The sequence below is a fragment of the Sus scrofa genome, chromosome 18, assembly GCF_054392235.1.
Source record: "Sus scrofa isolate SSC_HxYL_T2T_F1_AM1 chromosome 18, Sscrofa_HxYL_maternal_Yorkshire_Landrace_v2.0, whole genome shotgun sequence".
Lineage (NCBI taxonomy): Eukaryota > Metazoa > Chordata > Mammalia > Artiodactyla > Suidae > Sus > Sus scrofa.
In genome coordinates this window covers 10263151-10286731 of record NC_139400.1, presented here as the reverse complement: position 1 = coordinate 10286731, position 23581 = coordinate 10263151, and the positions used below count along the sequence as shown (strand labels likewise).

The 23581-nt window shown below is 57.7% G+C and overlaps 1 protein-coding gene across 6 annotated transcripts in view; it reads right to left on the bottom strand.

Moving 5' to 3' along the window:
* The window catches only part of PTPRN2 (protein tyrosine phosphatase receptor type N2), a 669120-nt gene that overhangs the window by 42253 nt on the left and 603286 nt on the right, over positions 1-23581 (bottom strand). For 4 of the 6 annotated variants that reach the window (XM_021079161.2, XM_085005040.1, XM_085005039.1 and 1 more), the window contains 3 exons: positions 19470-19617; positions 5952-6025; positions 71-148 (listed from right to left, as the gene is read on the bottom strand). In XM_021079161.2, the coding sequence (XP_020934820.2) occupies positions 71-148; positions 5952-6025; positions 19470-19617 (300 nt within the window). Of the gene's footprint in view, positions 1-70; positions 149-5951; positions 6026-8921; positions 13304-17768; positions 19618-23581 lie in introns of those variants that run through there. The other 2 variants (XR_014833401.1, XR_014833402.1) reach the window with 2 other exon arrangements.

Below are 23581 nucleotides of genomic sequence, written 5' to 3'. Positions count from 1 at the left end.
CCAGAGGTTATGCAAGATCCATGTGGTAAGATCCTATTTTCAGAACAAAATTGAATTTAAAAAGATTCACCTGCCAGAAGTCAGCCACGGTCGCCGGCAGGGGTCCCTGGGTGGCAATGTACGCGGGCTTCCTGGGGTCGTGGTCCATCTGCAGAACCAGACACAGGCGAAAGGTTAGCTGCAAACTGCCTGGGAGCCTGGAGGCCGGGCGTTGGCTGGGGGCCGGGGGCACGCGGGTCCCGCACCTGCCCCTCCCGAGGCCCCTCCTGACCCAAGCCGGCCTGGATCTCAGGCGGCGCCTGGAGCTGGTGATGGGGGCTGGAACGGAGGAGACGGCGCGGCATCAGAAGCAATGGAGGGCAGCCCCCTGGAGACTGGGTCCTTCCTGGGTCCCCAGCCACTCTTTAGACCCCAGGGTTTGATCCAAGACTGAAAATTCTCTGTGTGTAAAGGGACTTCTTAAGAATCCCTGTCCCAGGACAGGGACAAACGAGAACGTCGCAGTCACACGAGTCCATGGTGACACGTGAGGCCACCAGCTCTCAGTCCCAGGTCACCTTAAAGCCTCGCCCCACACTTGGGTCTGAGAAGGGCTGGCATGAGGCGCATGCCCTTGAACATGGGTCCGGCAACCTTGGCAGTGCCTGTGAATGCTGCGGGCGGGAAGATGCCCTCCTTACAACCTCGGGCACCACGCAACTGGGAAAGGGCTAAAAGGACAGAGGGAAGTCACTCTGACAGAAGAGGGACGGGCCGCTGGAGGGGGAGGGGAGCAGGAAAAGTCACTTTTTGTGCATCTAATGTAGTGATTTGTAATTAAAACCAGCAATTCATAGCGACCCACACAATACAGGTAAAACTACGTTACTCTCACTGAAAGTCCCAATTAAAATGTTTCAGGGGGAGTTCCCATCGTGGCGCAGTGGTTCACAAATCTGACTAGGAACCATGAGGTTGCGGGTTCGATCCCTGGCCTTGCTCAGTGGGTGAAGGATCCGGCATTGCCGTGAGCTGTGGTGTAGGTCGCAGACGCGGCTTGGATCTGGTGTTGTTGTGGCTGTGGTGTAGGCCAGTAGCTACAGTTCTGATTGGACCCCTAGCCTGGGAACCTCCACATGCCGCAGGAGCGGCCCTAAAAAAGGAAAAAAAAAAAGTTTCATGGGAAAATGCTTAGCAGAAATAAGGAGTTTTGATGGTCAAAATACGCATGTGCCGGAGGCGACAGCTGCTGAGACCCGTCTCTTCCCTGAGAGCAGTTCTGCCTGAAAAGTAAGCCCCATCTCCTTTTCCAATGTGCTTTTTTGGCCCCAAAGCAATTTATTTTTATTTTTAAATTTTTCTGCCAAAGCGCTTCGGAGAGCAACACATCTTCAATCTTCACTGCGTTTAACGGAGCACACGCGTTGCTTTCATCGCGAGAAACACGGGATTGAAAGTGGACATCGGAACCAGGTTTCTGGAGCAGCCCTGTCGTGAGAGGTCCATGGCACCGTCCCCTGCCCCGCCTGAGATGGAGACTGGAGGACCGGGGTGGGGCAGGGGCACTCGCGGCCACCCCCCCACACTGGCTGCGTCACATGACTGCCACCTGGAAGGCACCTGATCCCAGAGGGGTGACCGTGCCGCCCGGTGAACAGCAGCTCAGCCGACAATCACCATCCCGGCATCCTGAGCTCATGGTGCGGAGCAGTCGAGGGTTCCGGGCAGACGCCCTCTGCGCCTGCAGCGAGGATAAGGCTCGCGGGGATCAGCCAGCTTTGGGCATCTTCTGCTGAATGAAGGCGAAGCACACATTGAGCTCAATAAACACAAGGCTTATTGCACCTATGGTTTCCAAAGCAGGAGAAGCGTAATTAGAATCGAGTCAATTTCTATGAGCGCTGGCTGCCCAGCCTGAGATGCTGGCCCCCCGTATTCCCAGTGGGGACAGGCCTCAGCTCCCATGCTGTCTCTGCAGAATCTCCTGTTCTTGGGAGTTCCTGTCGTGGTACGGTGGTTAGCGAATTTGACTAGCAACCATGAGGTTGCGGGTTCAATCCCTGGCCTTGCTTCGTGGGTTAAGGATCTGGCGTTACCATGAGCTGTGGTGTAGGTTGCAGATGCGGCTCGGATCCCACGTTGCTGTGGCTCTGGCGTAGGCTGGCAGCTAAAGCTCCGATTGGACCCCTAGCCTGGGAACCTCCATATGCCGCGGGAGCTGCCCTAGAAAAGGCAAAAAAAAAAAAAAAAAAAAAAATCTTCTGTTCTTCCAGGTGTGTCCTGATGTGTTTGTGTGACATGATCGCAAACACGAGCTCTAGGAAGTGGACGAAGTGTCTCTGGCCTCGGTCTCAGGGTCTGTGCGACGGGCTGGGTGGGACCCGGGAGGTGGGATGTGGTCTCTCCAGGTCCTTCAGCCCTGGGGTTTTCAGAAGAAGTAAACCCCACAGTTTGTGCAGAATCGACTGTCCACGTGCAGACTGGTGGACTACGGTGCCCACAGGTGTAACCCTACGAATTTCTAAATGCACAGTTGAAAACAACTAGTGATTCAGTGCAGGCTGTGGAATGACACTTATGAACCAACGTGAGTGACTAGTTCTAATGTGCATTAAAAAGGTAGCACTATTTCCCCCATGATGCAAAGCAAACTCGTCTTGAGAAGCAAGCCTCCAGCATGTGTAGACTGGGGCGTCCTGCTCCGAAGCTTTGAAGAGGGGCTGGTGGGGCTGCTGCTGGGGTGCAGGCTGGCGCAGGGCGGGTTCTGCCCCAGAGTCTCGGGAAGGTCTGGGCTCGGCTCCGGGGAGGGGCCTCGGGGTCCCACGTCCTACCTGCTGTCTCCCACGAGGTTATCTTCCTGGCTGCCTATCTGCTCGACTTACGCCCGCTTCTCCCACCGTTTAAAGCAAACCCCACCGATGTTTTCTTAAGAGCCATGAGAATAAATAGCAAGCCTCAGTTTTCAAATCACTTTTCCAGATACCAAGTCTAATGTGGGAGTTTGCTGGGGAGCCACAGCTTTAGTCATCGACGAAAGGAGAGGCTGGCTTATGCACTTCCATTATTTTCGTAGTTTATTTGAAGAAAAGTCTTGGCTATATACCAGAACTGTACACACAGAGGTGTCTGCTTGTAAGTATTTTCTGAAAACCAAGGAGCCGGCTCCCACACTTGATGCCTCATGCTGTGTGGGGCGCCTGGGCAGCCATCCTTCTCTGAAGGGTTCGTGTGCACCTCCGTGATCTTGTTATTTATTATTATTATTATTATTTGTCTTTTTGTCTTTTCTAGGGCTGCACCCACGGCATATGGAGGTTCCCAGGCTAGGGGTCGAATTGGAGTTGTAGCCGCCGGCCTACGCCAGAGCCACAGCCATGTGGGATCCAAGCCACGTCTGTGACCTACACCACAGCTCACGGCAACGCCGGATCCTTAACCCACTGAGCAAGGCCAGGGATCGAACCTGCCACCTCGTGGTTCCTAGTCAGATTCATGAACCACTGCGCCACGACGGGAACTTCCAACGTGACCTTGGTAAATGCGCTCTGAGCTAAACAATTTCCTCTGCTTAACAGACAGAGGAGGGAAGGGTCAGTTCACTCTCCAGTGTTGCTGGGACTCAGGCTCACTCCTGGGGATGGAGCACCTGTGCCCTTTGAGCAAAGGGCCAGGCTCGTGCCACCCTAGGCACACCCAGCGGTACGGCAGAGATGCTGTCGTGTGGCGGGCGGGTCTGTGCCGCAGATGCCCCATGCAGGTCACTCTGTGACTCCCACGGCCTCTGGTTTCAAAGCAGAGACCTTGCGAGATTTCCTTCCGGATGCGTCAGCGTGCACCTGCCAGACTAATTCTCAGGGTTTCGTCCGGCGCAGCCAGGGGCCCCTTGGGCTCTGATTGTAAGCGTCTCAATCCGCTCCGTCACGAAGCTCTTTATCACCGGACCTTCAGATATTTCAGGAAGAAGAGGTATGAGGATTTCTTCTCGTTCATGCTTATAACCCAAATTTGCATGAAAAAGAATTGTGGTGCGAAATAAAAGGAAGACGTAAAAGACACCGTGAGGTCACATCTCTCTCGGGGCCCCACCTTCTGACCCAAGTCCCTGTCCATCAGGCCCAGGAGGCCAGTCTGCGTTTCCACCAAGAGGCGAGCCCGGGAGGGAGCTGCTAGCGGGTGGTCTCCACGGAGATGCAGTTTCGCGCCAGCACCCTTGTCCTCACTGGGCCTTGATTTTAGCCCCACAGAGCTCCGACGTCAGGAAGCTGGAACGAGGGAGAGCCGGGGACCCCGTGACCCAGAAGTCCCGTCTTTGAGGCCTGAAACCATTGCTTTCTTTCTCATTGTGTCCAAAGAAGGAGCCCTGAGCCGCCACCACCACGGCCTCAGGGAGGGACCACATCCAGGCAGCTACAGACCCAATTCACACAGGGGTGGCCACAAACCAGTGTGGCTGTGGCTTGGTTTCCTGAATAGAACTGATGGAAAAATATACACATGCCACGTGTGTTTAGGAGAAAGACTGATTCCATGGCTCCAGTGGGGCCTCTGAACACGGAGGAGCCAGAGTTTGAGGTCTACTCTGCTGGAAGGAAAGGACTTACTCCTTAAAATCACCACAGAAACAAAGGCCTGGGCTCAGGCGGTGTAGACGAAGTGCCTCCCGTGGAATCCACTCTCACAGCGAGTGCTCTGCTGGTGGGATGTGAAGCCGACCCGGGAGCACTGTAGACAGCAGGTGCTCGGAAATCAGTGAGACTGCGACCACGGGCTCAGCGTTGTGCCCAGAGGGTCACTGTCCTGTCCACGTCACCGCCGAGGAACAGCAGGGGCTGGCCCCACAGAGTGCTCTCACAAATCCAGAGGTGACCCCGTCTGCGCGGCCACCCTCACTGCATCAGAATCAGGGATGCGCTGCATCCCGCATGCCTGCATTTGACTTAAGCAAAATTTGAGAATTTGGTGAGATGTCCTGAAATGCCCTGAAGACTGACACCGGGGAACACATTTTAAGGCGGCTGCTGGCCAGCCTCCCGCATACACCTGAGACCACTCCCAGCCACTCTGCCACCGGTTTGGTCCGCATGCCATTGGCCAGATGCTTAGAACGCTCGGGCAGGTCCAGGGCGTGGCGCCCACTGGCAGTCACTCCAGCACAAGGTCCGACATCCCAGCCTCCCCTCCTGGCCCTGTCCTGGGGGTTCCAGACTCTCCCCTGCACCCCCGCCCCACTCCTGGTGCAGATACAAAGCTGGGAGGAAGCAGCAGGCATGGCTGGAACTCTCTGGAAGCCTGCAGGCCATGGGGCATCCGGGGACAGGACTCTCCCGTCTTCTGACACCTGCTGCCCAGGGAGGCACAGACTCTGCCCACAGGGAAAACTGGAGGAAACCACCCACAGTCCATCGGCCTCAGGCCGTCCAGCCTCTCAACCAGCGCCAGGCTGGCTGGTTTTCCTGTTCCTGGGACAGGAATCAGGCGGCCTAGGAACCTTCCACACGGCCAAGCACGGATGTCCCCTGCGAGTCACAAGCCCCTGGAGTAACTTGTCAGGGCGCTGTGGCTGGGCCCCCAGGATGACCAGGCCCAGTGCCCCAGCCTTGTCCCCTTAGCCTTAGACACAGCCCAGCCTGGGAACCAGGGCTGTTGGCAGCAGGCAGGGGACAGGGCACCCCCTGACCTGGCGGGGACCCGGAACCTGCTGGGGGCTAGTCACCAGGTGGAAGCTAGTTACCTGGTAGAGACTAGTTCCCTGTGGAGATTAGTTACCTGGTGGACACTAGTTACTGGGTGGAGACTGGTTTAGTTGCCTGGTAGAGTCTGGCTACCAGGTAGAGGCTAGTTACCTGGTAGTACGAGTTACCTGATGGAGACTGGTTACCAATGCCAGGCGGCCCGCTCCCCCCCCGCCCCCGAGAGCTCTGACAGGTGATGGGGCCCCAGCCACATAGTCCCCGGGAAAGCCAGGTACTCACGATGGGGCTGGCGTTGATGTAGTCAGAGCTGCTGTGGCTGTTCTCCGAATTCAGCCGGATCCTGGAGTGGTCATCTGCAAGTCCAAGGGCAGAGCGTTAACCCGTGTGCCGGGTCCTCACCGCCCCCACTTCTGCTGAGACCTTTCAATGCATGCTCCCCCCACCCCCAGAAGGGTCCTTCAGGCCAAGAGGCAGAGCGTCAGGAGTGGGGGATCTCAGCAGAGAGGAGACGCTCTGACACCTTCTGCTGCGGTGACAGCCTTCTGGGGGCACACACAGTGCCCACTGCTGCCGAGAAAACAAAGACGGCCTGGCTGCCGCCTGGAGGCCAGGGTTTTCATGGCTGCGAGCGCATCCCCCCCGGGTCCACGTCTCCCCATTTCCCGCTCCAGCCCCCAGAGCGGCTCGGGGGCTTTGTGGGGCTCCGTGCTTCTTCTGTTTCTCCGGGAGAGTCTACCTATCTATTTCGGTAAACGGCTCTGGGGCCTGGGAAACTTTGCTTCTACACCTGGTTGAACAGGCAGGCACCGTCTGCTAGAGACCGGACACCACCCCATGGGTTTTCCTGCAGGTCGATGGTGGCTTTTCCCGGTAGAGACGAGGCAGGTAAGAGGCGTCTACACGTGGACAGGTTCACCCAGCTACGTGTGACCTGAGCACAGGGTACGAGGACGTGGACCTGGGCCTGGGGGGGGTGCCCTGTGGGTGTTTACGATGCCAGCTGTGAAGCATCCATCCCACGAAGGTGCAACCGGTTCGAGAGCTCCTGGACTCAAGGGCTTGGGTCCTGCACAGATTTACTCTTGAGAGACTGAAAACTGGCCGGGGCGGGAAGCTGCAATCAAAGGCTGACATCCCGACACGCTACAAACACTAACCCTAAAAGAAGTTCAAGAGGCTCAGCTTCTTGGGGAGGGGGCGCCTGGACACATCACAGCCCGAGACGGTGGGGGTGGGGACGCTGGGATGTGGGACTCTTTCCTAAGAGCGACGGTGGCTGCTGCAGCCACACAGAAACCTGGATGAGCCGAGCAGGGCCTCCCGCTGCTCCCAGAGGGTTCCAGAGGGTCTCCCGGGAGCCGCCCCACCATGAGGACTTTAACACACCAACTTCAGGCACTGGTGACAGCAGCAGTGGGGGCTCTCCCACTGTCTGAGAGCCGTTCCCTGGAGCAGGGCCTCTGTGGTCAGGAGGGAGGGGACCAGGGTGCCAAGGGGGGTGGGTGGACAACCCTGCTTGGAGCAGAGCAGCCCCCTGGCCAAGTGAATAGGCACAGGCTGGGGGGCTGGGGGACCCCCCCGCCTCCACGGGGCCCTGAGAGCAGCCGGGCTCAGTGCACAAGGGCCAGTGGGATTTTCTAGTCGGAAGCTCAGGTTGGGAGGCCCCGTGAGCTCAGCCCTCCACGGGTTTCTGTTCTGAGCGCCGGAGCCTAAGCGTGGCTGTGAGGACAGCTCAACAATTCCACGCATCCCCAAGGGCGTCCCTTCATCCCCAAGGGCATCCTTCCCACCACGGCGCCGAGTCCTGACAAGGGCTTTTAAACAGAGTTCTTCTAGGTCCCCAGCATGTATTTGATTTTGCAGCAACACGTTGATTTTTAAATTAACAGTAGACTTGTTTTTAAAATTTTGTTCTTTTTTTTTTTTTTTTTCCTCTTTACAGCCGTACCTGCAGCATATGGAACTCACAGGCTGGGGTCGAACTGGAGTTGCAGCTGTGGGCTTATACCACAGCCACAGCAATGCCAGATCTGAGCTGTGTCTGTGACCTACACCGCAGCTCACGCCCGCACCGGATCCTTAACCCATGGAGCAAAGCCAGGGATCAAACCTGCGTCCTCATGGATGCTAGTCGGGTTCTTAACCCGCTGAGCCACAACAGAAGCTCTTTGTTTTGTTTTTAGTGGGACCACCCTGATCCTTCCTCTGGCACACCCAGGGCCGTCCTGGAAGGGCTGGCGTCCAGCGGAGGGAAGGTCCATGGGGCAGGGACAGTCTGCTGGACTTTGCGCTTGGCTGGGCGAGTCTCAGTTATTTTGTGGCTCAGACGTCCTGTTCCTCCCTTTTAAAGAGGTGGTCTGAGCGTGGCCGCCTGTAGTCTTGGCGACGCGAACAGCAGACAGAGCGCCTGGCAGAATGATGGGCTTTACCCCAGGTCCGCAACTGGGGTGGGGGAAGCCAGCGCGGGTCCCTGCCCAAAGCCCCGTCCCACGTGCCACCGGCTGAATGTCAATCCTTCGTCCTCCTGGTGCAAACACGCACGCCCTTCTTGGAAGCAACGTCAGCACGACCCCAACCACAGAGCACGGATTTTCAGAGCCGAGGCACTGATGTTTCCGTGAAGTGGGTGTCCTTTACGACCCTGGTCTTAGACGCCACTCAGAAGCCAGGCCACGAACCATTCAGGTAGCATCTTGCTGTTCTGTTTCTGGCTCTATAACTGCGTCATGCTCCTCTAAATGATCAAAAATTTTATCAAGGCCGGAAGGAGAAAAACACCTTAAGAAGAAACCTGGAGTGGCTCAGGTCGCCGTGGAGGTGGCGGGTTCTGTCCCTGGCCTGGTGCCGTGGGTTGAAGGATCCGGCATTGCTGCAGCTGCAGCCGGGATGCAGTTTCAGCCTCTGGCCTGAGAACTTCCATGTGCCGCTGCGCAGCCATTAAACAAAGGCAAAGGAAGGAACTTGGTGACGTAGCTGCGTGTGCCCTGGATGTGAGCCCCGAGGCATCACTGCGTCCGTCCCGGGTTCCACCCCATCCTTCCCGCCCGGACGCAGCTGGGCGTCATCTTCCTTCTTCCTGGAACTCGGCGCCACGGACAGAAGCGGGACCATCTTTCCACCTTGGGGGATAAAACGTAGGTCCCCAACGATCAAATAACTGATTTGGCAAAGGCCACAGAGCCAAGGGCCCAGGCTTGACCCAGCCCTGCCACCAGCTAGCCAGGGGGCACTTGGGTAGGTGAGTCAACATTTTCTTTTCTTCTTTTAAATTTTTTACATTTTTTGAGTCTTTGCTAGGGCCGCACCCGCAGGCTAGGGGTTGAATCGGAGCTGCAGCTGCTGGCCTACACCAGAGCCACAGCAACGCGGGATCCGAGCCGCGTCTGCAACCTACACCACAGCTCACGGCAACGCCAGATCGTTAACCCACTGAGCAAGGGCAGGGATTGAACCCACAACCTCATGGTTCCTAGTCGGATTTGTCAACCACTGAGCCACGACGGGAACTCCTGATTCAACATTTTCAATGGTCAGTTCATCCCCCAGAATGTGGGCTACTGGCCCTCCGTCACAGGGCTGCAGGGATGCGTGCTGAGGGCAAGGGTTTAAGGACCATCTCAGGATCACAGATGGACGAGCGCTGATTACCAGTCGGCTGAACTGGCAACACTGATGCGTGGTGTACACCGAGTGGTCGGCAAACACAGAATGAGTTTCCCAAACGCAAGCAGAAGGAACACTTCCGGCATGTCTTCTTGGTCAAAATGAGGTCCTTTGGCAGACACTGCAGCTTCCCCGGGAGGGGACTCCTTCTGGCATGTGCCACCGGCGAGAGCCCTCCCGTGCTCCACCAGAACCCACCCTGGGAAGGGGTGGCGTGTCCTCCTCTGCTGCGACTTCATCCGACGCCACGGGTCTCTAAGGCCGGGGTTCTCCTTGGCACCTTGGTGACGTCACCTCTTGCCTGACTGTGTGGATTCCCTTCTCATCACCAGTAGATGAGCCCACGCGTGCTGCTGATGGCAACACGAACTGGGCATCTGTAGAAACTGCCACCTGACACTGGACTGGAGGGGCAACTTCTTCATCTGCGGGTCCGCCAGGGCTCCCGGGGGGCTCTCCAGCCGTCTCAATCTTCTGTTAAGATGGAGATGAAACCGTTCCACGGGCTGACAGCCTTTTCTTTGCTTCGATGGCGTGGCCGGTGCCAACACGGGGTGTGTCTGGAGGTCTCTGAGACCCACCCGTGGGGATGGGTTCATGAATGCGCCAGCCATGGTCAGTGCCTTCTTGAATGCCTCGGGTCACGAACCCACGAACACGGCCTGACCGTCACCAGCTGGCTTCACCAGTCTCATGATTCCAGCCGATCACACTGGCATTGTGCTTATTGAGGTGGCCTTGTCACCGCCAAGGGTTGTCTCCAGACTCTGAGAAGCTGAGCTGACACCTGGTTACCCTGCAGGTCTGGGAACCCGAGGAGCACAGGACCACGGACACACCTGCGCTGATGTGCTGAGTTCTCCTGGGGGCTCGCACATCTGCCTTTTCTCTCCCGCTTCTTTCCAGGAAGCCAGTCGGCTGGGTTCTGTTCTATTCGAGGTTTCTGGAAACCCACACCTCAAACCACAGGGTCCTCATACGTTTCAGGGGAGAAGCAGAGGGCTGCTCCCTGCCTCCTCATGACTTGGACGCCTGAAGTTCCAGGTTCAGGAGATGGAAGGGGGGGAGATGGTGGGGGGGGGAAGGGAGGAGGGGGAGGGAGGAGGGGGAGGGAAAGAGGGGGAGGGGAAGAGGAAGAGAGCGGCTCTGTTGAGGGGCACCAGCAGCCCCAGCGTGGGAAGAGGCTCCCGGGCGCCAATCTTCCGCTGCGGTGGGCACAGTCGTGCCCCGGGCACAGTCCCCCCCGCCACCGGAGGGCAGGGTGGTGCGGAGTGTGGGGTGCGAATGCACTGGCGGTGATCATGTTGCATGCACACGAGGACTCTGTGCACAGACACCAACCAAGCAGAGCGAGGTCACCTGCACAGGTGTGCCCAGAGATGTCTACCACGGGACCTCGGCCGGGAACCTTCTCTGGGCGAGGACCTGCCTCCGGCCTGCGGCTGAGATGAGGAGGGCGCGGCCTCCGAGGGCCCAGGGGGAGCTCACGCAGGTTCAACCACGCAGCAAAAAGTCTGTTCGGGGGGCGTGGTGCTGTCCCCAAGAAACAAGCTCGGCCTCCGTCTGTGCTGACTGAGGGGGACGCAGGGTGGAGACAGACTTCCTCTTCGCTTGACGGTCATGGCACCTGACGGGGGCCAGGCGAACAGGGCGACCCGGACCCTCTGGGCTGGTGTCTGAGAACAAGATGAACAGCCCCTTGCCCCCTAGGATGCTCGTGGCCAAGGAGGACGATGACGTGGCAGGAGCTTCGCCAGTGACCCTAACAGAGACTTAACCGTGTCGGGTGGGGAGGGAGCCCAGACGGCAGAGGGAACGAAGGGGCAGCGGCCGAGAAGGGGCCGTGGTGGGAGAGAAGCCTGTGACGAAGGGACAGGACCAGAGAGGCAGGGGCGGTACCACCTCTGGCTCAGGGGAACCCACCACGAGGCGCCTGCCATGGAGACCCTGCCTCAGGGGCCCCAGAGTCTGTGGGCGGGGGGCACCCGACCAGCAGGCCAGGGTCGGTCCTCCTGGGACCCTGGGGAGGGTGGGGGTCGCAGGCTGCGAGGTGGGTGTCAGCTAGCCCCTGGCCCAGCCCAGCCCCAGGAGCAGGGGGTGCGGTTTGGGTCTGGATGAAGGAGACGAGGGGGGAGCACCCTGAGTCCCTCGTCTTGATGGTAACCCCTCCTCTGAGCAGACGCCTTTAGTGCGGGGGTGGGGTGGGGGGTCCTGCGGTGCAGGCATCACTGATGAGGCCGGCGGGGGGTGGCGTGCTGGGTAGTGTCTCTGCTTCTTCACTTTCATCGCCCAACAGCAGCTGGCCTTATTTCCAGGGTGGTTTTTCGCACAGCAACAAAAATGTTCATTATTGCTTTTGGACAGGGTGGCGGGGGGCAGGGCAGCGACTGCGGAGCGAGCAGCGCCATCAGCCCGCTCGCACCGCCCTGGGGGAGGCTGCCCCCCACGGACCGGCTCTTGTGGCTGCTGGAACCAATTTCCACCTAGCACACTTTTACCTGTCCACCAGCAGGGCGCTCAGGAGTCTGAGATGGGTGTGGACCACGTGGAGGCGCCCCCATTCCTGGCCGGGCCCCACCTGCACCTGCTCTCAGCCCGGCCTTCTGTAAGGACCCTGGCCCTGACCCTGGGAGTCAGATCTGCTCCCTAAGCTAAGGGCTCTCCCAAGAGCAACCTGGCCTGCCACCCGAGATCTGCACTGCCTGTTATGACTACGGGCTGCTGGTGGCACGTCCAGCTGAGGTCAGCACCACGGCTGATGGACGCCTTCTGGGAGAGTCTCTGCTGAAAAGTTACAGAAATGGTGCCAAGCAGGAGAGGAGGTGGCGGGGGGTGAGAGGAAGTGGGGGTTCAAAATAGATATCCAGCTGGTAAATTCTGATTTTCCTGCTAAAACTTGATACCCTGCAAGTTTCAGCGGTGCTGGGGGCCACAGGTCCAAGCTGCGTTCTAGGACGGAAAGTTACTAAACTGATGGCAGCCTCGAGACAAAAGTGGCCAAACCATCTTAAAGTCTGAGTTGCCAAGACAGGGACAGCCGAGCATTTACTACAGAACCCGATGGGAGAGGTTTGTTCCAGAGACACCAGAAGGGAGTGGAGCTGAAGAGACGGGTCCCCAGACATCAGAGGGCTGGTGACACGGCTGCAGACACCCCGAGTGAGGACGTGGAAGACAGAATCCAAAGAAACCAGGCAGCCCACACTTCACAGAAAAGCTCCGGAAAGCAGAAGGGTGCCAGGCACGTGGGGAAACCAGGGGAGTTTGTGCGGGTTTGTTTTATCATATTTTAGGCAGCATCCGCAGCGTATGAATGTGTCTGGACCAGGGATCAAAGCTGAGCTGCAGCTGTGACCTACCACCACTGGATCCCTCACCCACTGCACCACAGAGGGAACTCCTCTGTGTATGTTTAAGCCAACATATCTTACCGAGAACGAAGCCCTGCCTGCTGTAGATAAAATCATTTTCCTGGGTCGATCGCTATTCTGCCTTGGCCCCTTTTATCAAAGAGAAGCTTTTTTTCAAACCAGAAAGGACAGAGCGGAGACAGGGGCTGAGCGATGCTGGCAGGTCCCCGTCGCCCGCCCCGTGAACAGGAAGGGGCTTTACAAGTCTTCCAGGTGTGGCCTCAGGAGGTGCCAGCCACGTCCGGGGCAGCAGCCTGCAGACGTGCAGCCTGGCCGTGGCTGGTTTCGACTCACAGGGTCCCTGGACCTGGGGGTCTCAGGAGCATGACCAGAAAGGGGAAAATCTTAGGTCTGGACACCAGGTAGTCAGCTTCTCAAGGACCCGGAGAAGCGGCTGGACCCCCGACTCTAAATCTTGTGACGATTTGGAGAGGGGGAGGCCCCCAAGAGAAGAGGAGCTTATTAGGAATAAGTCACATTGGAAACCAGGGGGGTTATTTCAAAATTAAAAAGACTAAAGAGGAGTTCCCGTCGTGGCACAGTGGTTAACGAATCTGACTAGGAACCATGAGATTGCGGGTTCGATCCCTGGCCTCGCTCAGTGGGTTCAGGATCCGGCGTTGCCGTGAGCTGTGGTGTAGGTTGCAGACGAGGCTTGGATCCCATGTTGCTGTGGCTCTGGCATAAGCTGGTGGCTATAGCTCCGATCGGACCTCTAACCTGGGAACCTCCATATGCAGCGGGAGCAGCCCTAGAAAAGGCAAAAAGACAAAACAAACAAAACAAACAAACAAAAAGACTAAAGAAATGTAAGATCCAAGATGTGGTTACGGGAGTTCCCCGTGATGCAGCGGGCTAAGGATCTGCCATTGTCACTGCAGCGGCTCGGGTCACTGCTGTGGCGTGGGTTTGATCCCTGGCCTGGGAACTTACATACGTGTGGGGGACGCAGCCAGAAAACCCCCGCCCCAACAAAATGCATCTAAGCCCCCTGGCTGCATCCTGGTTAAGAAACAAACTGCTATACATGACATTCACGGGAATATGTGGGAACACGGCATTAGATGAAAAGAGGGGGTGGTTGATTTTCTTGGGTGTCACGACGGGGTGCTGGTTGCGGAGGAGAAGGTCCTTCTTTTTAGGAGACACAGACTAAAGTATTCAGACGTCGTGATGCGACAGCCCGCTCTGAACCACTGCAGCCAGGGACGAAGGACAGGAGGCCACACGGGAGGCAAGGTCTGAGGGGCAGGCGTGCGGGTCTCGCAGGTGGGAGTGTAGGTCCCCGTTGAACATTATTTCAACCTGAGTGCACGCAACTTCTGCAATAAAAAGTGCAGTGGGTCACGCCACGCCGGGCACACTGCTTCTCCCCAAAGCTCCCTCGGATGCCAACAAGGACCCCCTGGGTCCAGAGGGCAGCTGTGGGCACGCCCTGCCACCTCCTTCCACTCCACCGGCCTCTGGCTCTTGGGAGACGGTGTAAAGGGGACACTGCACACGTGGCCTTTTTCTCCATTGCCGTGGGTGCCTCCGGCTGCACAGGAGGGCGGCCAGCAAGGCGCTGGCTCATGGAACAGCGTCCGGAATGCTCTGTCTGGAACCTTGGCAGCCGCACCATCTTCAGCAGGTGACCGTGACTTTATCAGTGACTTGAAGGCAGGGGGAGCATGTTTATCTAAGGTGCAGGTGACAAGATGCTGATGGGGGGTGGGTACCACGGTGACCAGGGTCACAGTCCTTCTGATTTTGAACCAGGGTCCCCTGTTCAGAGGCGAATGCAGAGCTCAGCTCTGCGGATGGGTGGACGGCTCGTGCCAGGGTCGCCACATGCCCCCTGCGCAGGGAGGGTGACCTCGGATGCCCCGCTCCAGGAGGAAACACACCCCATGACCCCTCTGGAGGCAGGGAAAACCAGTGCATCCCAAAGAGGCGGCTGGGCTGCCCCCCTGCCACCTCCGCGCCCCCTGGAGGTCACTTCAGTGCTGAGCCGGTGAGCAGCTCTGGGACGTGGCTGCAAGGGACACAGAGCACCTGGCTGCACCGGATTAGACGTTGCACAAGGTCAGTGGTCTGACTTCCAAAGAAGGAGGGAAGAGAAGATAGAGCTGGGGTTGGTGAACGATGCAGTCGCTGCAGCTCCCAACCGGACCAGCAGCCCCTGCTCTCGGCAGCTCCAGGGCATCCCTGGAGGGGACAGGGGGGTCCGCTGCCCAGTGAGCCCCCAGCACGGAGTCCTCCTCCTCTGCACACTCAGAGCACAGCCCACGAGAATGCCTGGGTGCTTCTGCAACACGCCGCCCTTCAAGAAAATCGTCAGCCTCAGGCAGCACGGCGTCTGCCTGTGATGCTGCAGAGAAAAGAAGCCCTCATAGAACTTGCTGGGAGGTTTCCTTTTCAGCACCAACAAGGCCACAGCCTTCCCAAATGCAGAGGCAGCTCTTCAGCTGCGTTTCAGCCAAACGAGTGAAAAAAGACAGTCAACTCAGGATCTTCCTGCGACCTGTGTACCTTTCTCGTGGAACCATTTCACGGGAGAGGAAAAGCCTGCTTTTCAGGTGCAGGAGAATTTCCCAAGATCGCTGGAGGCGAACCAGGTCACTGAGAAGCACCACCTGGCTGCGGGGAGAAATGCTGCCCAGAGCTGGGGCAGATGGGAACGGAGGGTTTGTGTGAGAAGAAGTTGTTTTGTGAGTTTTATGGGCAGTGATGCTTCGTCGACATCCGGCAGCCCCTGCACCTATCTCAAACATTCCAGCGCGGCGTCTGAAATCTTGGCTCACTTTTGCACAAGGGGGGTGGGGCAAGCAGTGTTCCGTCAGCACAGGGCACGCGGGGTCCCATGCCATTGCCCTCATCATCGGAGGAAGGGCCGGCTCTGGGGGACTGAAGGGACGAGTCTGGGGGTCACAACGTGCTCTGCCTGGCAGCTGTCCTTTTCTTCGCATGCGGCCGAAGCCAGGTGACACCAGGCGCCCTGACTTCCAGGAAGAGTCCACCCTCCCCCTAATCCGGCCGGGCAGGCGGGGAGCAGCGCTGTGAGCCCCTAAAGCCAGACCCCGGATACGGCCCCGAGGAGTTTTTGCTCCGTCTTCTCGGACTCGGGTCTCCGGCTTGACATCTCTCCGCTTTCATCTCAAAGTGGTCCTGGGTCTCTGTTTCTCTCTCTGGTTCTTGTAAGTCAGGACCAGGGTTTCTGTGCTTCAGAACGACCCACCCAACAGCCCCACATTTCTGCCCGATTTAAAAAGCAGGTCAGCGGAGCACTGCATACTTCTTTTGAAAAATGCAAAGAACTTAGAAAGCATATTAAATTCTTCCAACTTCTCGGATATCCAACCAGACCTGGCACAGTGCCACCACCATCTCGTAAATGCTAGCTGCCTCCTCCTTTGAACGGTAAGCCGTTGGCAGCTAGAATCTCCCAGCTGTCCGGGGGTGGAAAAGTCACTCTCCAGGCCACTTTCGAATTTCCCACCAACCTGCCAGCTGGGCCGCCTCCCAGCCTCAGCTGGGCCGACCCAGTGCCCGGGGGTGAGGTGGGGATTAGGGGAGACGTTGCAGCCAGGTGCCAGGTGAGCAGAGACGGCAGGGGGGTGGGGGAGCGGAGCCTGTGGCTGCCCCTGGAGGGGGGGTGTTCCGGGGGGCCCGTGTGATGCTGATCTGGGAGCAGTGGCAGCGGCGTCTCCTGGGTGCAGGACGGACATGAGGGCAGCGCAGGGGCAGCGGTGGTTCAGAGGAGGGACCAGAGGTGGGAGGATGGGTGGGTTCCCGCCAAATGCAGAAACGACAGAACACGGCAGGAGGAGCAAATCTATCCAGAGACTCGAGTGGGGCCCAGTGACACCCCTGCCTGTGCCAGGGCGCCAGGGAGCACATCTGACACTCGAGGCCATGTTGTGAGTGCCCAGCGACCACGGTGTCAGCACTGGCTTCAGAGACGAGCACGTGGGCCCACCCTGGTCTGCACGCTCATCCATCAGGGACTGGTCTTTGCCGCCAGGAGGGAAGAGCCAGCCAAGACGGAGCTGGGTTTCAGGGAAGGAAGGAGGCTGCCCTCCCTGGGGGAGTCCGGTGACGGAAGCACCTGCTTGCAAGGGATGAGGGCTGACGTGTGCTGAGAGCGGAGAACAGAGGAGATGGGAGTGGACCCTCACATTCGGGATGCTCCGGGCATCCACGCTGCCTCTGCAGGGTGCTGGCCCATCACCCGTGGGGCCCGGGCTCAGGCTCTGGATCGGTGAGCGGGTCAGGGACGATGGCTGTCGTCTAACTCCTGGCGCCAGAGTCCCAGGGGGACGGTGCTTCCTCCTGAAGCCCTTGCTCCAGCCAACGTCCTGCAGGCCCGGTGCCGGGTACAGGGTGGATGTCTGGGCATCCTGGGCCTCGCCCGAGGCTGCCTCGAGGCTGAGGATGGGATGTCCGACGGTCCCTGAGTTCCTGGCCTGTGGATGCACGGCTGACCCAGCACAGACTGAGACCAGCGGCTGGTTGGGCTGGAGGGCACGCAGCCGGGAACAGGCCGCCTTGTGCAGGAAGCTGCGGGAGGCGTGCGTGGGGACGGGCCTGTGAGCCGGGATCTTTACTGCCGGGGACTGATGACCAAGCACAGCCAGGCCAGTACTGCGGGCTGACCATCCATCTGCCCAACAGCTGGCCGTTAGGGTGCCGTCGGAAGCCCCATCTCCCTTCCAGGGCCTCTTTGAAGACAGCGGCCAGGCTCGTTCACGTGGCGTCAGCAGCCCTCAGCATGTGGCGTCTGCGTTTGGCTTTTCTTTTCGTCTCTTTTTTTTGCCTTTTTCAAGGGCTGCTCCCGCGGCATATGGAGGTTCCCAGGCTGGGGGTTGAATCGGAGCTGTAGCCACTGGCCTACACCAGAGCCACAGCACTGCGGGATCCGAGCCACGTCTGCAACCTACACCACAGGTCACGGCAACGCTGGATCCTTAACCCACGGAGTGAGACCAGGGATCGAACCCGCCACCTCATGGTTCCTAGTCGGATTCATTAACCACTGCGTCACGATGGGAACTCCTGGCTTTCCTTCTAAATATAAAACTTATTACAGCAGCTCCTGCTTTCGGTGCTTCTAAGAGAAAGCCCCTCAGACATCCTACGACTGGTCTGAACACTGACTAAACTGCTAGAAAGACCCACCCTCAGAGTGTGCTGAGATTTCACAATATACATGCGGTGTATAATAAATACACACGGCTGGTCTACACCCCTGCCTGGCATCTGAGGTGACGCGGAGTGTCCCTGCTCCTGTCCTGGGAGCAGGGGTGAGATCTTGGCTGTTCCCCACAAGGCAGGTGTGGGGCAGAGGGACAGGAGCCAGGCTGTGCATTTGGGGGGTGCCAGGATGGTCCCCCACTGGCTGCGAGGGGCTGGCACAGGGCCTGTGACCCAGGGAGTCCGTCCCTGTAAGGGGCGATCTCGCTCCGAGACCCAGGGCTTTGCTGTGCCCTGGAAAGTGCCAGCCCACAAAGCACGTTCTGCACACGTGACGTGGGCACGGCTCTCTCCTGCCCGTGTCACTGGGACAGTCACTCCACACACACACCTGTCATTCGTAAGGTCGGCCTTCGGTCAGACCCTTCGGTCACAGACACATGTCCTCTCCCTTCCTCGAGCAGCAGGCGGCCTGTGTTAATCGCAACCCAGACCGGCCTGGAACCTGCCAGAACCCAGGAGGCTGGTGTGTCCAGAGTGAGGGACCAGACTCTGCCTGCCAGTCCCTTTGTGCCCTCTGTGGGCCTCTGCACCTGCGGGTCACTCATTCCCCCCCCAACACACACATGGACAGGGGCTGGTGTCTGGCTGTGTCTCTAGTCCCTGGCGATGGCTCCTGGGCAGACAGGACGTCCTGCTGACACCGTAAGGCTGAGAGCTGCCGTGTCACCTGCCCAGCTCAGCTGCGCCCATGAGGGGCCGGGCCCTGCGTGACCACCGTGCCTAACCCACACGGCTCCGGGGCTCAAGGACGACCGTGTGATCCCAAGGACAGATGAAGATGGGGCTCCCAGGGCCAGAAACGAGCCTCGAATCAGAGGAACAGCAGCGCAGTGCGAGGCTCGCTGGCGCCTGGACGTCCCACCCCGTGGCTTCAGGACTGGGCATCACTGGGTGACTGTCTCCTGGCCTCTAATTTATTTATTTTATGGGCGCCCTGTGGCATATGGAAGTTCCCGGGCCAGAGACAGAACCCAAGCCTCTGCAGTGACCCAAGCTGCTGCAGCCAGGTTCTTAACCCACCGTGCCACAGCGGGAACTCCTCCCCACTCTTTAAAGTGACAGGAATGGATTGACCTAGAGATTCTCGTACTAAGTCAGACAAAGAAACATCATGCAGTATCACTTCCATGTGGAATCTAAAATACGACTAAATGGACTTAGTTACAAAATAGCGAGAGACCCACAGACGTGGGAAACAAACGTATGGTTACCCAAGAGGAAAGGGAAGCACGAGGCGCTCGGGATTCACACACACACTGGTGCATGTGACACAGCAGGGCACAGGGATCTCTACGCAGTGTCTTGTCACAGCCTCGACTGGAAAAGAATAAAAAGCTATCTGTCTTGGATCTACCCGCATCGATGTGCTGTCCACCTGAAACCAACACTCCATCCTAGGTCGGCTCTACTGCAGCAAAAGATAAAGCAAGGGGACAGCACGGGGGCAGCGAGGGGCAGCCCGTCCCCACCCCGGAGCCCCGGTACGCACAGGTCAGCACTGCTGGGCAGCGGTTCTTGGCCACGTTCTCGTCCTGCTGGGCCACGAGCGAGCTGTTGGGCTCCGCCTGGTAGGCACACAGCGCCTCCCACTCCTTCTCCAGCCGGTTCTTATTCTTCAGGTGGTCCTCCATGTAGGCCTGAAAGGGAAGGCAGAGTCAAGGGCGCCGCGGGGAGGGCACCGCGGGAGGCTGGGGGCCCGCGGCGTGGTGGGGCAGCACCCCCTTCACCTGCACGGACGAGGAGGGAGTGGGCTGGCGCGGGGTCTGGTAAAAAGACCAGGACCAACCAGAAGCAGGAGCTGCAGCAAGGCTGTGGTTTGGGTGTTGGCCCCAAGCAGGTCAGATGCAGTTACTGCGGTGCTGTGTGGGCATTCGGATCACTCAGCTGTTGTGAAAACAGGTGCCCCCCGCCAGAGACCAGGTGACCAGCCCGAAGCTAGGACAGCCAGGCGCGAGTGAACGAGAGGGCACTGCCAGGGAGGTTACAGTGCCTCACTTTTGGGGGTGGGGGGAGTTAATGCCGGTGGGGGAGGGGCAGGATCAGCAGGTGCCAGGCACCCAGCCCCGAGGAGAGGGGTTGGGGAGGTCCGAGCGGGGTGTGAGGCGCTGCCTCTGGGCTGCTCCCTGCATGGAGGAAGGAATCAGCACAGGTACAGGTGAAATGGTGAAACAAAGGTATTAATAACCTCAGTCTGGGGGAGCATCTCAGAACCACCAGCTACCAGCAGCTACTATGTGGCAATAACTGCAAAAGCCACATAACACAGTTTGAAAACTATGTTATGTATCCAAGCAAAGCCAGGTCAAAGGGGTTTCTGTTGCCCCAGCTCCTGGGGTCCGGGTGGGGCAGTGGGTGGTCCCTCCTGGGCCCCCCTGACAGCCCCGGAAGGGCGCGACCCTGCCGCATGCGACGGCGACGGTGCTGCTTGGTCAGAAGACTTGGTTCCTCAGATACGGGCTGATGGCGTGGGGGCCACAGGAAGGCCAGGCGGGAACAGGGGGGATGCACTGGGGTGACTGGTGGGCATCGGGAGCAGCTGCCCACCCACGGGGGCCGGGGTGGGGGGGGCGCAGTCCTGCCGCACACGTTCCAGGGTTGGGAGCTCAGATCCATCCCTGGAGGGCCGCCCCGCTCCCACTTCTGTCTGCACACGAGTCACTGTCCCTATAATTGTCCCCACTTTTCGAACACACCGTGGGTGCTGCACCCAAGACACCAGGCTGCTCTGACGTGTGCAGAGGGATGCATGGCTGGAGTCACTAAACACAAAGGCAGAAACAACACGTATCTGACCCTCTGCTGCTCTGATCTTAATTTCCCTTTTTTTTTTTTTTTTTTTTTTTTTTGTCTTTTTGCCATTTCTGAGGCTGCTCCCGCAGCATATGGAGGTTCCCAGGCTAAGAGTCTAATTGGAGCTGTAGCCGCCGGCCTACACCAGAGCCACAGCAATGAGGGAACCGAGCCGCATCTGCAACCTGCACCACAGCTCATGGCAACGCCGGATCCTCAACCCACTGAGCAAGACCAGGGATCGAAACCACAACCTCATGGTTCCTAGTCGGATTCGTTAACCACTGCGCCACGACGGGAACTCCCGATCTTAATTTCTTCTGGGCCCCTGTGTGTTGGCAGCCAGACCACAGGAGGTGGACAGGGAAGCGAAGGCCCCCAGAGCGTCCCCTCCACAAGGTCCCCCGAGCCAGTCCTGCCCACGTGCCCTTATTGATCTGTTCAGTCCAGAAAGGTTGGATTTTAAAGAAAAGCACTTCAAAGGCCTCTCACATGCTGCTTGTGGGTTTTCAACGGGTCATTTGCGAATGAAGGTTTTCAAATATGTCTACGCATCCAATGAAACACACACCCATGTGCAGACACACATGCACACATATACACACAGACAACCCCAGGGCCAGATCTCTAGCGGTTACGTGCTCAGCGTCCAGCTAAGGTTTACTCGAGCCCTGACCCCTCCATCGGCCCGGCCATCTGCTCACGCCACTGACCACCTGGCTGGGGTCCCGCCGAGGTCAGACGCCGGCTGTCGTCCCCCCACTGCTCCTGGCCATCCGGCTCATCGGCACCCCCTGCAGGGGACAGAGAGGCCTGGGGGAAGGAAGCAAACTCAGGCTGGACAGTCGTGCTGGGGCCCCACTGCCGTCGGTGAGACCCTGGCTACAGCCAACGCACACTGTTTTGCACCGTTTAAGTGGCACAGTGAGAAAATCTAAACCACAGACTGCTTTCCTTCCGAACCATCAGCATGGGAGAGCAGATTCATATTTTTTTGGAACCAAAGTTACCCTAACGAGGACAACGCCTTTGCATGATGCAGGAGCTAAGTTTGTGGAAATACTGACAGGCTCGCCATCTATCCTGAAACACGGTGTTTGCTGGGGCGGGGGTGGGGGGTGGCTGGGAAGGAGGGTGGCTCTGGGTAAGGGGTACCATCTCAGGGCTTCCGCAGTTACTTGTCCCAAGGCTGGTTCACGTGCCATCTTACAGAGGCGGTGAAGTGGGTCCTGGCAAAATGCTTCTGGATCCTCACTCTTCTTTGAAAAATGCTCCGTTCACAAAATCCATCAGGAACGCATGCGCCGCTTTCAGTAAAACAAGAGGGTTCTAGGAGTTCCTGTCGTGGCTCAGTGGTTAACGAATCCGACTGGGAACCATGAGGTGGCGGGTTCAATCCCTGGCCTTGCTCCGTGGGTGAAGGATCCGGTGTTGCCGTGAGCTGTGGTGTAGGTCGCAGACGCGGCTCGGATCCCGCATTGCTGTGGCTCTGGTGGAGGCCGGTGGCTACAGCTCCGATGAGACCCCTAGCTGGGGACCTCCATAGGCCGAAGGAGCAGCCCCAGAAATGGCAAAAAGACAAAAACAAACAAACAAAAAAAGGATTCTAAAATGATGCACCCTGGGAGCGTTAATCCAACCTCGGGTGTTACCTGCAAAAGGGGCACCAGATGTTATCTTGATCCTTGCAGACGGCAGCTGTTTAACGTTCCCATTTACCTTCACTCTGGAAAGGGAAGCCCTGCAGCCAGTAGCCTTGAATTTCTACGCGCGGACGGCAAGAAATAGAAACGGGGGCTCTAGAACCCCGGCTTGAGAGATTCTGCGAGAAAGAGCAGTTATTGTTCTTTTTTATTTTCATTGCGAATTAAGTTATCGAAAGATGTGCTTGACTATATTCAAACCAAGGTAAATTTTTCCCTCTCTCGGCAGGTATTTCTCTCGTGGGTCTGTGTTTGTCCTGGTCTGGTCGTCGCGGTTTGGTCTGTTCTCTTGTTTCCCGATGAATATTTTTACAAGACACTGTTCACAGGCTTAAATGGAGGTAATTTCCACCCATGTCTTAGGAGTTTTTGCTCTTTCTGTTTGTGGATTAGATGCTTTTCTTCTGAGACGCCAGAATATATTTCATGTTGTCTGTGAGGAGGCCTTGCTAGTGAAATAACGTGTTTTATACAAAAACAAAACCTGCCACAATAACTTAATACTGTGAGGTCCCTTCTCTTCAGGGATGTGGCAACAGGTGCACTGGCTCTCCCCAGCCACTCTCACCTCCTGCAATTAGGTGAGTGAGCACAAAATTTAAATACTATGCACCTTCTTCCCTGAGACGGGAGGTGTTCTGGAAGCTGACATTTAAAATACATTCATTTAATGTGTGTGTGTGAGGGGGTGTGGTGGGAACGGCAGGAGGCTTAGTTTAAAAAAAAACAAAACTGTAACGTTTTAGTCCATAAATAGCACATGTAGAAAAGAATCAGAAATGAAGGTGAGCAGAAAAGAAACCCAAAGGCTGCTGAAAACTCCCCTACCTGGAGCTAATCGGAAGGCTGTGATCAATTCTGCCACGCCCGGCACACGGGTGAGCAGTTGCTTTCTGTTTTTCTGTTCCGACAATCGTTGCCTAAGCTTTGGACAACTTCAGTCTTGTAGGATTTTCTTCTTTAAGTTGAAAAGATGCTGAGGCTTGCCCCTTCCATATGGGAAACCAAAGCCTAGGGAAGCGAAGCTGTTAGCCCAAAGCCCCCACAGCCAGGGCACGCTAAGCTGCCGTCCAGTGTCCACAAAGCGGCTGGGGTCACGGTCCTGCTG